Source organism: Prionailurus bengalensis, chromosome C1 (assembly GCF_016509475.1).
Source record: "Prionailurus bengalensis isolate Pbe53 chromosome C1, Fcat_Pben_1.1_paternal_pri, whole genome shotgun sequence".
Lineage (NCBI taxonomy): Eukaryota > Metazoa > Chordata > Mammalia > Carnivora > Felidae > Prionailurus > Prionailurus bengalensis.
Window position 1 is genome coordinate 135,443,426 of NC_057345.1, and position 17,844 is coordinate 135,461,269.

The 17,844-nt window shown below is 37.9% G+C and overlaps 1 protein-coding gene across 1 annotated transcript in view; it reads left to right on the top strand.

Moving 5' to 3' along the window:
- The window catches only part of ARHGAP15 (Rho GTPase activating protein 15), a 620,330-nt gene extending 607,083 nt beyond the window's left edge, over positions 1 to 13,247 (top strand). The window contains exon 14 of the mRNA XM_043576628.1: positions 11,835 to 13,247. Within this exon, the coding sequence (XP_043432563.1) occupies positions 11,835 to 12,018 (184 nt within the window). The 3' untranslated portion in view covers positions 12,019 to 13,247. The remainder of the gene's footprint in view (positions 1 to 11,834) is intronic.
- The last annotated feature ends 4,597 nt before the right edge of the window (positions 13,248 to 17,844 follow it).

Below are 17,844 nucleotides of genomic sequence, written 5' to 3' on the forward strand. Positions count from 1 at the left end.
ATCTTTTGAAGCAGCCTAGGCTGTTTCCACAGCTCGAATTCTGCATGTGGAGGTGAAGTCAGTCTCTGAGCTAATTCCAGGAACTGGATTTATAAGAGGAAAGAAGACTTTTTCTCCCATATCATGGCTTTCTGCACTCAGTCATCAGGACTTCTCTAACTGTTCTCTTTTCCAAATCCCACACCATCCGCCCCCGCACCCCATTGCTGAGAAGCGTATCCCTGTGCAGGGCACGTTCACTTCATGTTCTCTGGTTGTGCAGTGTCTCTCCTAAAGTCAAGTCACCGTAAAGGAAAAAGTGCCTGAAACTTATTTTTTCCCTCAGAAAGTAAAATTAAGCATGGATGATTGAATGATGATATCCGAATTGCGACTCATTCTCTTTCAGCTATTCTGGGATCTTTTAAACAAGGAAACAATTTTCAAAAAAAAAAAACTACTGAAGATTTGATATCGATGCCCTTAGTGGGAAGTAAAATAGCTATTCTCACCGATGTGAAAAGAAAAGCTAGAAGGTTGATGAATTCTGACTTTGCATATTGATAGTATTCCTTTTAGTTTTATCTAGCATCACAAGACAAATATTTAAGTTCTGTATTTTCCACTACTATTTTATAATTAAGTTCTTTATTTGGTTGGCCTAATTAATGCTGATCCATGCACAATCCCCAATATTCTGTATAAAAATTTTTCTATGATATACCAGCCTTTTTAACTGCTCCATTGAACAAATTCAGGTAGAGAATAATGATGGGCTTACTATGTTTTCCTTTCTAAAGATAATCCTAATGTATAATATATTTCCTAACCTTTCATCCTAAATCAATGTCTTCTGAGGATGGGGATATGATCAGTAGCTACAGGTATATCTGCAGTGCTCAGGGGCATAAAAATTAAGACTTCTTTACTGTTGTGGATGGCTAAAACCATTTGAAAACGTGAGAGAAACACCTAAGGGAAACCATACCTGAAATTCTCCATCTACTTTGCCAATAGTGTGTTTCCATTCACAATGAGAAGTGAATGCTTTCAAGAGTTTAAAACACTGTGTGAATCTGGAGAAAAAGATAATGCAGATTAATTCGTTTTTCTTCTACCTAAAAACATCCTTCTCAATTCTGTAAATATATCCTTGGATGTGAATTAGCTGATTTAAAATATCAAAATTTATCACCCAAGACTTCTTGTTGACTCTAATTCCCCCCCGCCCCAGGCCTCAGGCCTCACCGTTAAGAAACCCCTTGATTTCAAACTTAAAATCGTTGAATCTCAATTATTTGTGGAAAGACTATCCATATCCCAGAGTAATAAAAATCTGCATCTTAATCTAGGATCTTCTACCTCCTACATGGCTTTGGCCAAATTATTCAATCTTTATCAGGCTCATTCATCTGAAAATTTTATTTTATATCTGAAAAAAAATATGGAGGATATCCCTAAAATATAATAGTTTAGAATATACAGAGATCATCAGCAAAGTAAAATATGCCAGCTATGTGTGTCTGTGACTATAGAAAGCTGCCATCAAAATATAACATCACAAATCAATGGAGAATGGGCAATTCATGCAACTAAATGTTATTGGGGGGAATTAGCTAGCTTTTACAAAAAATAAATTTAGATTACCATCATATTTCACACACTAAAATATATTTAAGATGAATTAGAGGGTATGTTGAAAAATAAAATTATTTAAAAACTAGAAGAAAACATTTATGATATTTATCTGATGTCTTTAAATTGGTGAATTTTGTAATAAAAATGGTAAATATAAATAAAAGAACAGAATAATTGGGAGAATATAAATACAACAAAAATAATGAAATACTATGCTTCTTACTACATAAAAAACTTACAAATCTATAAATTCAAGAATGTTCATTATGACATTGTCTGTAATAGCAAAGAATTAGAAGCAACCTAAAAGCCAAGCAGCAGGGGAATGGCTAAGTAAATTAAGGTATTTCCATACTATGAAATGTAACCACTTTTAAAAAGGATGAGGCATTTTTATATATACTGACTTGGAAAGATGCCCACGATATATAGTCAAGGGGAGAGGGAAGAAATTGTAGCATATTATATATTTTTTATTTTATTATTTTTAACAAGAAATAGATAGATAGATAGATGACAGATAGATAGATAGATAGATAGAAGGAAGGAGCACCCATCTGTTAAATTATAGTTATCATTAAAGAGTTTGACGAGGAAACAGGAGGTATTTACTTTTTTATTCTAGATACTCCTGATTAGGACATTTTTTCCAAAGTCTATGCATTAGTTTTGTCATACAAGGTAAATAAAATGGATTAAACTAGCAAGCAAACAAAATTACATGCTCTCAGTAAGAAAGGGAGGAGTAGATGTGAATAGCTAGTCACAGAAGAAGATATCCACCTCAGGGTTGGTTTTTTTTTTTTTTCTTTAACTTTGCACACATTTCCTACATTCAAAGAATGACAGACCATTGAAAAATGCCTATCAATTGGCAACTATTTTAAAAAGAATAACACCAGATGATAATGATGTTAATAGGACTAGCAGGCTCTCCCACACGTTTTCGTATTTTAAGAAAAGAAGAGCCGTAACTGAATGATCTAGTGTGAGTTCTCAAACTGCAACCCAGGAGGAGCAGTATCATCGTCTGCAAACTTGGAGGGAATGCAGATTCTCAAGTTTGCCCACGTGGTGAATCAGAAATCTGCAGGTAGAGCTCAGCCATCTGTGTTTTCACATGGCTTCCAATTAATCTCATGAATGGTCAAGTTTGAGAACCATTGATCTAGTCACTACAATTCTGGTATTTTACTCTAAGGCAGAGTTTCTCAACAGCAGCACTATTGACATTGGGGCTGGATAATTTTTGTGACCAAAGGCTGTCCTGTGCATTGTGGGACGTTTAGCAGCATCCTTTGCCTGTACCCACAAACTGCCAGTAGCAACTCCCCTCCCAGTGACGACAATCAAAAATGTCTCCAATATTGCCAAATGTCTCCTGGGGTAGGGGTGGGGTCCAAAATTGCCCCTGGTTGGGAACAACTGCCTAAAGAAATACCCCAACGTGTGGAGGAGGAATACATGGAAAGATGTTTTTATATATCAATTTCACTTATACTAAGAAGTCATAAGGTATAGGGTGCAAGCCATTCTGTCCCATATAAGGTAATGAGGAAATAATATGTATTACATATGTAAGACATGAGAATTGCTCATGATCAAAGTGAAAAATGCTGTATACAAATTATATAGAAAGTATTTTCTCAAATACAAATGAAGATAATTTATTTACACTTCATATCACCTAAATATTGGCAGTGTCATTCTCCTGCTCAAAACCCAAGAATGGATTCCCACATTCTTGGAATTAGATCCTGAACTTTTATCAAGGCCTGCAAGACCCCCCACGGCATCTCCTACTTCCTTTGCCTCACTCTCGAGTCTTCAGCCATACTATCCCCTTCTCTATTTCTAGAACTGCCAAGCACAACCTCACCACTGGGGCTTTGTACCTACTCTTCCCTTCCTGGGATTCTCCCTTTCCTGGTACGTGCAACTAACCGAGTCTCTGCTCAAATGTCCCTTCCCTCAAGAGGGCTCCCTGAGCACCTGGTCTGTTACAGGTAGCATTTCCCACTACACTCTGCTCAGAATTATCTGAGAGCTACATTGTCTGCAGGCAGGCAGACCCCACCCATACTAAGTAAACAAGAATGTCTAGAGATGGACTCCGGATGACTAGGATTTTTTAAAAGGTTCCCAGGATCAATGGAAGAACTACTACTTTTCAGTTTTTCTTGTACTTCAGTGCCTAAAATCACATTGTATATTGATTGGTATAGTATGTTGTCTGGTTCTCCCATTAGATTATAGGCTTCATGTGGACTGAGGGCAGGGTCTGTTTTACTCATTGTACTATCTCTGACATCCGAAACAGTATCCAACACCTAATAGGCACTCAATAGATTTTTATGAATCAATAATAGTTACATTGAGTTACTCGTCATGGTTACTGGTGGGCTTTTCTCTTTATTATACTTTTTTAAATTTTTCAAATTCTAACCTAAAGTTACTTTAAATTAGAAAAAAAAAAACAAATTACAGAGGAGTTTTAAATCTGCCTTCAGAAATTGTGATATATTTGAAGCCCAGTGATTAGCACATAATAGATATTCAACAAATAGTAATTACTGTTAGTGTTCCTTTTTGATATCAATTATATAAGGGCTTTGGCTATAATATCCATTTTATCTATGGTGGTGTTACCTTATAGAATATATATTCCTCTAGAGATAAGTCATTTTGAAGTCCATGGGGTATTCTTTTTTTTTTTTTTACTTTATCAGGTCCTCCTATCTTATTATATATTCTGAATATTTCTTTAAAGATGCTTTATACTCTCCCTATAATGTCCAATCAATAAGGGTATGAAACAAGTAAATAATTGAAAATGTTTCAATCTTCTGCATTGAAGTCAGTATAAAAAAGTTATTTAATAAATGCAAAGAATAAAAGTAAAAGTGTCAAAAAATAGCCATGATTCCCACTTAGAAGAATAGTTGTTAACTTGCTTTGGAAAATAATAATAATACAATACTTAAATACAAAATTGAGCACTTTATGATTAGTTTAAACAAATTGATTTATAACTTATATTAAAAACAGCTGAATTACTGGGGGCGCCTAGGTGGCTCAGTTGGTTAAGTGTCTGAATTCGGCTCATGTCATGATCTTACAGTTCGCCAGTTTGAGCCCCACATTGGGCTCTGTGCTGACAGCTCAGAGCCTGGAGCCTGCTTCAGATTCTGTGTCTCCCTCTCTCTCTGCTCCTCCCCCACTCACCTTCTGTCTCTCTCTCTCTCTCTCAAAAATAAACATTAAAAAAAATTTTTTAATAACTGAATTACCAGTGAATGACCACCTCAACACACATTGGTGTTAAATGCAAAAAACATTTGTGAAATTTCTTCTGCTTTTGCAATATTTGAAAATTTTTCTAACATACTGCCATAACTGTAGGGGAGAAAGTTGACATCCTGCTTAGTCCCCAATCTTATTAGAAGGAAGGGAGGAAGGAAGGAAGGAAGGGAGAGAGAGGGGGCGGAGAGAAAGAAAGAAAGAAAGAAAGAAAGAAAGAAGAAAGAAAAAGAGAGAGAGGGAGGGAGAGAAAGAGAGACAAAAAGAAGGAAAGCAAGAGAGCAAGAAAGAAAAATAAAAGAAAAAATGAAAGAAAAAAGGAAAGAAAGAAAGAAAGAAGAAAGAAAGAAAGAAAGAAAGAAAGAAAGAAAGAAAAAGAAGGAAGAAGGAAGGAAGGAAGGAAGGAAGCCAATGTAAGCAGCAGCATAGTTTGTGCAAATTGAGGGTAGCAAGCTATGGTTAGCAAGGATCCCCCGAAAATAGTTGTAGCACATAGGAAACAGAAGTCAAACATTGAAAATGTATTCTATTTTAAACAGCTTCTCTTTCCTTAAGTGGTCAAAGTCAGAGGTAACACTTCACATACAGTGGATAAGCTATATTTTGTGAGGTAGGTCTGACCTGATGGCAAGAGAACATTTACCACCACAATTTCCCCATTCAAGTTAAGCCATCCTAAAGTTGTGTGTGTTGGAAAATAACAGCATTCCGGAGATAGGGAAGGGAAGACTTGTAGTCCACCTCCAATAACTTGAGAGTTGTCCTTCAGGCAATTATGTGCCTTTCAACTTCCTTTGCAAGTCACTATGGTAACACTAAAGCACAGAGTTAAAAGAAAGGTTGCATCTGTATATTTGTTTGCAACTGGACTATTATTAAAAGCGTTGGTCTTATTTCAGCATTAATTTTGAGTTTTATAGTAAAGCTCTCCTTCAGTTTGAGTCATTTGGTAGTGATTTAAAGCAACTAAGAAATTTCTTTGGGTTAGCAATTCAGCTCACTTTTGGAAAAAAGTTACCCAGCATAAGGCTGCAAGGATTTTTTTGTCTGGGGTCCAACATCTGTAGCACTGGATCATAGATTATTTCTAAAATAATCTTAAATTGATGGATCATTGCTCCTTCCATTTGGACCCGACAAAAAGCAGCTCTGGCATTTCCTCTCCTTTTTATGCCATAAACTGCATATCATTTTTTCAGCTCTTGCCAGAAAAATGAATTCTTACCCATTTCAAGATTTTATAAACTTGAATTTTATTTAACAGTATTAGAATTGCTTTTACAGTGAATGTATATCAAGTGATATTTCATGAACAAATTTTAAAAAATCATAATTATTTTTGTCAGGCTATTTTAAACTAAGCAGTATTAATAAATAGTCAATTTCAAAAGAGTGCAGTTTCGGGTCTTTTTAGTCAAGCATTCACAGTCACTAAACTTTGAGCTTTTCACGTCGCTTAGAATCTTTGCTGTACGCATTTCTGGGAATAAATTAATGGTGAGTAAACAACCATGCAGAGGAATTCCCAAATATTGTTATAAGATCTGAATGTTTTTGTGCCTCCTTACCCATCCATCAGCTCACTGTACATTAATCTTTCAACCATGTCTTTGCTCTCACCTTTCTCATTCCGATGTGTTCTTTTGCCTTTTAGTCTTTGTTTTGCCATAGAAGGGAGGTTTCTTTCATTTCTTCGCTGAAAACAGGTTAAATTGTAGCTCAAAATTTACAACACTGTCATGGCATTTAAGGCCTAATGAAATCTAAGCCCTGCCAGCAGGGTGGAACTTTCCAGAAATGACCACAATCTGACCTCTTTGACTTAGCTGCTACAGAGTTCCAAAGCCAGGTGGCATAGGAGGGTAAAATCCATTACACTTTCAAACCTACACAGTAGGCCTTTAGCAAAACCAGCTAGAGCAGCATATCCTAATCCATGCTCCTCAGGAAAGCCAATCTATGACATCTAAGTCAGTTAAGGAAGACACGAGTCAAAGAGGAGCAGCGGTATTTTTTTCTGCAGGACTTTTCAGAGCCTTTATTATGCTATTGTGTATCATGAATTTGCAAGAAGAAAAAGTGGCATATAATTTTCTCCAAAACTTATCTTACTTTGGCATGCTATTTTTGCAAATCATATCACAGAAAGGGGGTTTTTCAGAACTCACGTTGTGAAAGGTATCATCAGACTCATAGTAAAAACCTACATGGTTTCTGAGTCAGATCTTCCCTTCCAAATCTATGACTCAACCGCATTTTAAGCTACTGGAAGTATAACTTAACTGTTTTTGAGAGTTTTCTGCCTTTGGTACTAGACTAGAGTTTTTTTTCTGTGGATGGCTTTTCTTTCTTTCAGTAGCCTATGTTTCTCCTGTGCGTGTGTTTACTACTTGAAGTCTTTAGATTTAATGGCACTTGCAGTATGCAGCTGGTCCCCACAGTGGGAGTGGAAATTTGAAATTCATTGATTTGAGGTAAAAAAACAGAACAAGACAAACAAACAAAAAAACCCTGAGATTTAAACAATTTTCAAGCTATACTTTGAAAGTCTGGTCGATTCCCTATGTGGTCCTAAATCAACCACTTAACTATTTAACAGTTTATTGAGGTAGAGAATAGGTAAGTTCACATTTGAATAAGGAAGTTTATAATGACCTTAATACATTTTCCAACACATCCCCAGTTTGGGGGACTTCTTTGCTAGAAATGTCTACTTGCTATTAGAAAGGAATCTAATCCAATTTAAACATTGATGTGAGAATGTATTTGCCTAGCTACATGAATCATATAATTTGGTAGATGGTGACTTCTACCCCAAACTGGTCTTCATTATCAGTATCTTTTCTCACTGAAAACTTGTTTGATTTCTCAACACACCAGCTACTGGTTGGTTGACATTCAGAAAAACAATTGCCAATGAAATACACATAAACGCACACACACACACACACACACACACACACACAAGCACACATTCAGTAACACTGCATAAGAAAAATGGCATGTATTCTATTTAATACACATCCACATTATCTTATTAACTTTCTTCCTTAACTACATTCGATTTTTCTAAAAGTTACTCCAAGTAACTTAATTTTCCAAAATTAGGAGAGAACTCCAAGCTGTTAAGGAAATTTAACCTGCAATAACGCAGCTGTAACAAGAAAACAAAACTATGCGTCGTTTAGTAAAATCTACTGATAACAAGATTATTTTAAAGCTAAAGCACTCATACGTTAAAGCTGGTTCTATTAATATCAAGTAGAAAGTGTGCAGAGAAATGGACAGAAAGGATACAAGTTTGAGATGGAATGAATGCTCCACATTTACACATGCATAAAAGCACAAAATGAACATTTGTCCCCAAGAAATTTATGAAACTGATGCATTGGCAGAAATCCCTTACAGGAGTCCTCTTGCATAACCCACTGGCTAAGACAGAGAAATCTTTCCTTGAGGTGGGTTCTGACATGCAGTGCTAGCCTCCTACTCTCCACCCTATTTAAACTCAGTCTTGGTTTCCTCCTCTAGATTTGGCCCTACTCTAGATTCAAAGACCAGGCCTTTGGCTGAGCAGGAAAAATAGGAAGAACTCTGGAAAAATTGATAACTAGTCTAGCCCTATTTCATCCTTCTTTCTCTCCCCTCATGGCCCATGTCATACATGCTATAACTTTCTGGTATGCCCTGGAAAGCTGAGTCACACACACCCCCCACACACCCAAGTTCCTCCAGATACTACAGGCCTCTTCCAGGGTACTCTTGCACCCTCCTGAGAGCCCTGACTGCCCTCTCCAATAGTGGGCTCTTGAACTCCCTTGATTTCTAGCCTCACCTTTTGGAAGTCTGATGCAGTTCTGTCTCCCAACTATCCCAAATTTCACTTTGCCTCTACCTATTAAAATTATAGCTATTATTGAATAGGAAAATATACCTTCAATCCTTAATCAATCTTCACATCATCCCTTTCCCCTTCCAGTCTCCCTGGACTCCAGTCCTAATTTTCTTCTACCCTGTTGGTCAAGATGCCTTATATCAGTGGTTTGCCTTCACACTTGCAATACTTTCTTGCTTCTTTTCTACCTTCTCTGTGCCCTGTTACCTCTGAGCCCTGTTCTCTGCTAGAAAAATCATATCAACTTAGATCTGTGCCAGCTATGGATAAAGTTGTTAAGGCAACTTTTGCCTAATAGGTACTCACTGGATTAGATATGTTTCTATATTTGCTTTTAATGAGTTTTTTTTTTAATTGTGAGAGAGTCAATGAAGGAGTATCACAAAAAAGGTGTTACTTTAAAATCAAAAGAGAAAAGTCTGTTTTTCCCTTACGGTAAATATTATTAATGACTTTTATAATAAGAGGCTCTGGGAAAGGCTCAAGAGAGATCTTAAACTGAAGTTTAATAATAGGTATATTAAAATGAAGCAAAGGCTCATTCACTCCATTTGTCCCCACTCCAGGTTAGAAGAATGTTTAAATCATTTCACAGACTTTGGTAAATGCAGTTAGAAAGTGGTAGAGTTTCTTATATTCCAAAGGAAACTTTAAACTTGAAGTCTCTGATAACTCAGTGACACTCTAAAATATGAGAACACTTTCCAGAATGTAGCCAAATCAATGCTGCTCACAGGTATAAATGCTCTCCATTGAAAGCAGGAAAAAAAAGTGAAAATGGGAGGCAGGATATCTTTAATATTCAGTCGAAATTTGAGAGTTATTTTGCCCACAATAAATCTACTAGAATCAGGCTGTCAATCACAATTCCGCAGTGGGGAATACAAATCCAGGCCCTTTATGGAAGGATCTTATAATGTTATGGAAGATGGCAGAATGAAAAACTGGCCCAGTATTTAAGAATAGGAGTCATAACACATACCATGATGATGCTTCCAAAGGCATTGGAACCAAACTGCCTGGGTTTGAACCTCAGCTTTGTATGCCATTAGGCACTTCACCTCTCTCAGCCTCAGTCTTTACATGTGTAAAATGGGCTTAATAATAGAGGTGCCTCATGGAATTATTATGAGTATTAAATGAGATGATAATATAATTATTTAGAACAACGCTTCATTTTTTCACGTTGAGCAAGTCAAGGGCATTTTCTTGGCCGTGCACTTGTGCTGTGGGGACTCATAAAGTAATGGTGTGGGTCCTTCTCAGTTTCATTCAGGAGAGAGGAAGCATGGTTTCTTGGTCACAGAACTGGTACTTCAGCAATCTGAGTTTATGAAGAGATAAATAAAGCAAATCTGCCTGCCTCCTCTTATATACGACCAAAGGATCCTCTCCAGTCCAGCATTCCAGTGTTCTACAGTGGGCCCTGAGATGGAGACCCGACTGCCGTGCGATAAAGACCCTTTGCCTCACTTTCTTCTCAACACTCATATTTCCCTTGGGTCGGGAGGTCTGGTAGAGTGCAGAGTTTAGTATTTCTCAGCACCCTATCCTTCCATATGCTATCCCTATTTCCTTAACATCACTAAAACCTCACCCTTTCTAACTTTAATATAAAATGAAGTAGGCTCCAATGGTAAGAATAAGCATCATTGTTTAAAAGTCTCAATATATCAGATGGGGCTTTATTTTCCTTTTAAGAGTCCTGTGTTGAAGCAGGCAAGGCATAACCATTAATAAAAACCACATCCTAATGTTTCATAGGTATTCCAGCTCCCCATACAGTCCTCACACAAGCAAACATTTCTTTGATTCCAGTGGGACTCTTTTCTTGTGCAAATGCTACAGGACTCTGTATTGTATTGAAGTGTGAGCTAAATTGGATGGCCAAAAAGATAGACACTTAGAATTGTGCCATACACCTAAATGTCTCAGAACCTACCTTCTCTACAAAACATATTCCAGTTAGCATTTGTCAGGAACGCTGTTCTTACTCCAATCACTAAAAACTTATTATTTTTTGGTTTATGTCTACTTTCCATCATCAACTATGCATATATTGTTCTTATTTATTGTGCTTGGATTCTTACATAGGCACATCTCACCTGTTTCCTCCATTGACTATAAACTTTTCAAAAAAAATTTTAATATTTATTTAGTTTTGAGAGACAGACAGACAGACAGAGAGACAGGCAGACAGAGAGACAGAATGTGAACAGGGGAGGGGCAGAGAGACAGGGAGACACAGAATCGGAAATAGGATCCAGGGTCTGAGCTGTCAGCACAGAGCCAACATGGGGCTCAAATTCAAAAACCACCAGATCATGACTTGAGCTGAAGTCAGATGCTTAACCATCTGAGCTACCCAGCTACCCCTGACTATAAACATTTTGAAGGCTGAATCTTGTAAACTTCCCACCGTAATTTTTGCTGTTTATTTATCCATTCATTCCACATTTATTGAACACTCACAATGTCCAGGTACTATGGGGATAAAAAGTTATGGGGCGCCTCGGTGGCTCAGTCGGTTGAGCGTCTGACTTCGGCTCAGGTCATGATCTCATGGCTCGTGAGTTCGAGACCCGCGTCGGGCTCTGTGCTCACAGCTCAGAGCCTAGAGCCTGCTTCATATTCTGGGTCTCCCTCTCTCTCTCTCTCTCTGCCCCTCCCTTTCTCATGCTGTCTCTGTCTCTCAAAAATAAATAAACGTTAAAAAAAAATTTAAAAAAAAAGTTGTACCAGGCAATGAATCCTTCTCCCCAAAGTCATAGGTCCTATCTTCATAATAAAGCATAAAGAGTAAAAGACTAAAGAATGTTACGGTAGTTGCCATTTTTGTAGAACTAGAAAAATGTTTTGTCTGTGTTTCATTCCCCACCAAAGCCAGTCACTGCCCTTTCTTTCTTTAAATTGAAATTTTAAAAAGAAAAAGAATTCAAGAACACAGAATTTTAGAAATCAAAAGTAGCCACAATTTCACTTCAAACTCAGGGCATCTTCTCTCTTTCCCTTCCCCCTCCAGGATAGTGGCCAAAGCCTCCAAGAACCTCATGTCCACACAAAGCCTGGGGATTGTATTTGGACCCACCCTTCTGAGAGCTGAAGGTGAAATGGGGAACATGGCGGTACATATGGTATACCAAAACCAGATAGCTGAGCTCATGCTGAGTGAGTACAATAAGATCTTCGGCTCAGAGGAAGACTGACAGACAAGACAAGTTACTGAATATGTTCACATCTGTCTCGATGCCTAATATTTTTACATTTCTGTAAACATATTTCTGAAATATTTTTTGCCTTTCAAGCGACAGATGCCTCATTTTGTGAAAACTTAGTGATAATTTTGTGTTTAAGTTCCAAACATTTGAATAAAATAGTTGACAATATTTGCCTATATGTGTTCTACATTAACCCCTTCATTCCTGTTCCTTCTAGCACTTCGAGGCCTTCATTATACATGCTCCACACTGTTAAATAATGTGCAGAGCACAACACATATCCAAACGGCAGTTTTAAAGCTGCTCCCAGGCATTGGGTGTGTAAGTGGGTTGAGTGAGTGTTGTCAATATGGGTATATGTGCACACAGGTGAGACTTCTCACTACCCTGGCTGCCTCGAGCATGTTCCCATACTCCTACTTGTACATGAGTAATACCAACAGAGAAAAGAAGTCAGAAATTAATCATTTTTAAATGAACAAAGGAGATCAGGTTCTCCACTAAAACAGATATATTTCATCTTTCAGAAACATTTCTGCATGTGCAAATATAAAATACAGCCCAGTTATCCTCAATGTTAGATGGTGAAATGTACAAATACAACAAGTTGAATGGCAATGTTTTTGAAGAAAAATGACATTTCAAAACATTTGCCATTGGAGATTATACACACACACACACACACACACACACACACACTATTGCAGTCCCATAAACATATTGTCTTATAAATGAAAAGCAAAACTAAGGCCCTGGAATTTTGATCTTTATATTATACAGGAATTTCATGACCACTCATTTTTAATGTTATCATCCATTTTGAATCTTCATCAAACTGTATATCTTCCTTTGCCCTGGCTATGTCATTTTATGGAGAATTTTTATTACGCTTCTGAGGATGCTTTATTGGTGAATTACATTAAATCCATCTAGAAGCAACTTTTTAAAAAGGCTTTTTTTTTCATATGCCTGAAGGATTACTTGACTAGACTTGGATTGCTTTATCCATTTGATGGTTAGTTTCAGTTGTCATGGATAAACAAAAGAATAACTGTCTAGAATATATCAAACATTGTTTTATTTTGAAAAGTATGTTCTAGCTGAACACATCTCATATCCAGTTTTGTCAAAGTATTCTGCCAATAAAAATGTAGACTTTTGTTTGACAGCTTTTTAATCAAATTCAAAAGGAATAAATAAAACTAATCCAGTGCAATAAACAGTAAGCCTAGTTATCGATTTGTTCATAAAATGAAAAATAAAGCATGTAAATAAAATGTGTGAAGTATGGATTCAAAAACAAACACACTTAGAGTAATGAGCTCAGAAGCATAGGCTGTCGGCATAGATGGGGTATACGGCACAGGGGGAGAGTCTGGTCAAGAGAAAGCCAGATGTGCACACAGCTCCAGCATCCACAGAGCTGCCTGAGAAAGAAGTTACCTTGCTCCTCTTTGAATGTCTTCATCTTGGCCATGGCGCCACTAAGTCAGCTCATGGCCAAGAACAGAGAAGCAACCACAATAAAGGCTGAAGAGTGGTTTCATCAAGTGGGATGTATACACATACCACAAAGCCAAGGCAAGTCACATGAGGCAGAATCCCATGACCTAAAGTCACTGGTAACAGTATGATAAACTTGCCAGCCTTAAGCTCTTATATGTAAAGTTGTACTTAAGCCTTTCAGAAAAACATGGAAACATGACACAAGAGTTTCTGGCATTCTATTTCAAGTCTTCCTCATTTCCATGACATTCCATATTCTGAATTACATCTTCTCCAAGATTTTAATTACTTCTCTTTTTGAATGGGGAAGAGTGGGTTGAGTAGTTCCAGCATTGAAATCCTATCCCTTCCTGTGTCCATCTTTAAAGTTACTCTGGGAGCATCAGCCAGAAAGAAGCAGCACTAACAGCCAAAGAGAAGTGGCATTACCTGCTTTGAGCAGGGACTCATAGCCCCTCGTCTCTGCTACTTTCCAGATTTATAATCTTCGAAAGCACCAGCTTCTTGATTTTCAATCGGATGGGATTTAGCCTGATTCAAACCCCAGCTGTGTCCTGTCCCTGCCTGCTAAGGGCATTTAATCAAAGACTGTATTTCCTCTCTGGAATAAGACCATTCCACAGTACTGAGCCAAAGCACCCATGAAAGGATCTGATTTGTACACACTAACGGCATGCAAAGGGTTATACCAAAAGGTCATTAGATTCCAGAACATCCCAAAGACAGTAATGATGATCATATCAACTATTCCAAGTTAAAATTTTTTTTCTTAATGTTTATTTTTGAGAGAGAGAGAGCGTGAGTGGGGAAGGGGCAGACAGAGTGGGAGACACAGAATCCGAAGCAGACTCCAGGCTCTGAGCTGTCAGCACAGAGCCCGATACAGGGCTCGAATTCACAAACTGTGAGATCATGACCTGAGCTGAAGTCTGACGCTCAACCGACTGAGCCACCCAGGTGCTTCATCAACTATTCCAAATTTAAAAGCCAAGACGGTAGTTATACTAGGTTGACCCACTAAAGAGTTAGATTTTATAAAACTGATCAATAGTCTTTGTCAAGAAAACATAAAAAAAATGAACACTCTTAATGACATAAGCACTCTGAGCCAGGTACAAGTCTAGGCAGTTGCGATGCAAATATAAAATAAGGCAAATTCCTACCTTCTGTAAATTCCAGAGTCCAGTAAGAGAGAAAACTCATCTAAAGGTTAATCTAAGATCAGGGACCTCAGCCATCTTAATAACCATGTAGCCCCAGGGGTCATCACCTATACATAGAGATGCTAAATAAGTATCTTTGAATGAATGGACAAGCAGAAGCCAGTAACAGAGATATTAACAAAGTTCAGTGGTTGACAGAGATCTAAATAACAAATTGCACCTGGAAAGAGTCAAGTAAACCTTCACTGGGAAGGTAACTTAATCTAATCTTGACCGGTGAATAAGATTAACCCAAGAAAAATGTAGAAAACATACTAGGAAGCAGAAATGGCATGAACAGGGTTCTAAAAGACTCACTATCTCCAAGGAAATGAGAGAAGCTCAGTGAACAGAGGATGAAGTGCATGCCTAGCAAATTTGCAAGATGGAGCTGGAGAAAGATGCTGGGGTCAGATATAGAACATGGTAAAATACGTATACTGTAGGCAGAAGAGATCCAGTGGGAGCTGTAAAATAAGAAAGCCATAGAAAACTTTCTTTAAAAAAAAAAGAAAGAAAGAAAAGAATCTCTAGGGGGACCTTGGTGGCTCAGTCGGTTGAGTATCTGACTTTGGCTCAGATCATGATCTCACAGTTCCTGAGTTCGAGCCCCGCATCAGGCTCTCTGTGGTCAGCACAGAGCCTGCTTGGGACCCTCTCTGTCTCTGCACACCCACCCCGCTCATGCTCTCTCAAATAAATAAATAAATAAATATTAAAAAATAAAACGATGTCTGAATTCACCCGTGGACAGAAGAAACAAACTACCTTGAGAACACTGGCATTTTCTCCTGTGTGTATGTATGTGTGTGTGCACTTTGTAGCATTTTCTATCAGGCAATGATAATCTTGTATCTTTAGGAGTATTTCTCTATTATGATGATTAAATATTTTAACAAATTATAATCTATAACTTAGCCTATAGAGTGGAAACCCAAGTCCAAACCAGTCTCCGTGGAAAAGCAAGCCAGTTGGTACATCCCATTGCCACATGGATTTACCCACCCAGGACAAGGATGATTGCCCCTCTTCCATACTCACACAAAAAACTTTGTGGAGACGGTATTTATTTCATCCTATATGTTGAGAATGTGACTTTACATTCTCTGTCTACATACCCTGTCCTGTGCCACAGGACAGGATCACCATGCCACAGCTAGTAATTGAAAGCCATATGATAGTTCTCCCTATCCAATTAGAAAACAAAGGATCCAATTAAGAAAAATTAGAAAAGCTGTTAAAAAGGAACAATCACTTGCCAATGCTGCTGTCCTTACAGTTTAACACAGCTAGAAATTGACCTGTACTTCTCTTTTCCACATTTATTTTTGTGAATTATAAGTTAATCACCCTGTCAATTCCTAATTAAAAGGCCCTGCAAAGATTTTCATCCAAAAGGACTGTCACTAAGAGTTCTGGGTCACATTGCTCTGTTGTCAAAAATAAGAAAGAAAACCAAAACAATATCAACACTCTCCTTGGGAAACTAAAATCTTAATACCAAAAAACAAAGACTTTCTTCAGACATAATAATCACATACTATTTCTTCCATTAAAGTGTTTCGTCTTATCTGTAGAAAATAGATGGATATTTTTTTTCTTTTTCTTTACGCCAAGAGTTGCAAACTCAGATGTTACTAGGGCCAGGCGGGTAATATAAGTGCGTAAAGAGCACGCTTAAGGCATTATGAAGTGATAGCAGCTGGGGAAAAGTCAAGACAACCCCTGGCCAGAAGGGTCGGCTTCTCAAGCCGACATTGCTTACGTGGGAATGTGGGCACAATGTTGCCAGACCTTCAGATCTTTCATGACAAGCCAGAAATTCAGGAACTTCTGTGAAACCTGATTTTTAAGGGCACCTCATAAAACACATCTGAGCAGACTTAGCCTGAGGTTCTCCATTTTTGCGAACTCAGTGTTAAGCCTTCCGATGTTGCAAAGCCTGCTCCCCAGAAAAATGGTAGTGCATGAAGCAAATGGTGGAGATATGTGAATGAGCCAAAACAATGGGTAAGAGAAGAAAATGAAAAGCGAGAGAGAGGAAAATGAGCAGAATAAACACTTAGGAGAACTCACTTTTTAGGTCCTGGCCAAATTATTTACTCTCTCTGGGTCTCACTTTTCCAATCTATAAAATGGAACACTTGCCATATCTTGCCTCTTCAGACAAACTAATGGAATCATGAGATGGAGATGAAAACAGGTAATATAGCATGAAACTCTAAGTTGTTCCTAATGGATATGCATGATAGATCTCTAGCTTATTGACAGTGTTATGAACAACAAAAGACAATGAGAAGATCGGGATCAGACTCTAAAAAAAGCCTTGAATGCCATACCAAGAGGCAGTATACTAAGTCTATAGTTGCTTTTTGAGACCTGAAGATTGGTTAGCAGGGAAGTGACTACCAGTCCTGTAAAGATTCTCCTGGCCCTTGATGGGGACAGTTTGAAGCAGGGAGAAATTATAGACACCATGGCCAGACAGAAAATTATTGCAGTAGTACTACTAAAGCAGGTCTGAGTTCAGACAGTGGCAGCAGATATGGTCATTAATATTATGGAGCATCCGACTAAACTTCTGAGTTTCCCTACCATCTCTTAATTATGGCAGGTAAGTGCAAATCATTATTATGCAGCACCATTTCCAGCTGAATTATAGGGTAGGGGCTGATTCTGGTGTTCTGGCAATGATTTGTCATTTGACAGGAACTACCCGAAGACATTTTGACCAAGTCGTACCCAAGTCACATAAGTATATGTGCTACCAACTTCTGCTTCCGGTATAACTCCTGATGATCAAAGGGTCATTTCTATCCTACCTGGCTCTATTTCTCCCTCCTTTCTTTTGGAGCAATATTGTTCCTCAGGCCACCCCAGGGACCACAAAGAGAAATTAGTTCTGCGGAAACTAATTTTGATTAACTAACATTTATTGAAGGCTTGCTATGTGCAAGGAACTGCACTTTACATATATATTGTTTTATTTAATCTTCACAGCTCTATGGAGGGCGGTACTATTATTATCCCTGATTTATACTTGAGGAAACTGAGGGGAAAAATAATGGAGTTACCCAACTTCATGCAGTTAGTAAGTGTCAGGTTA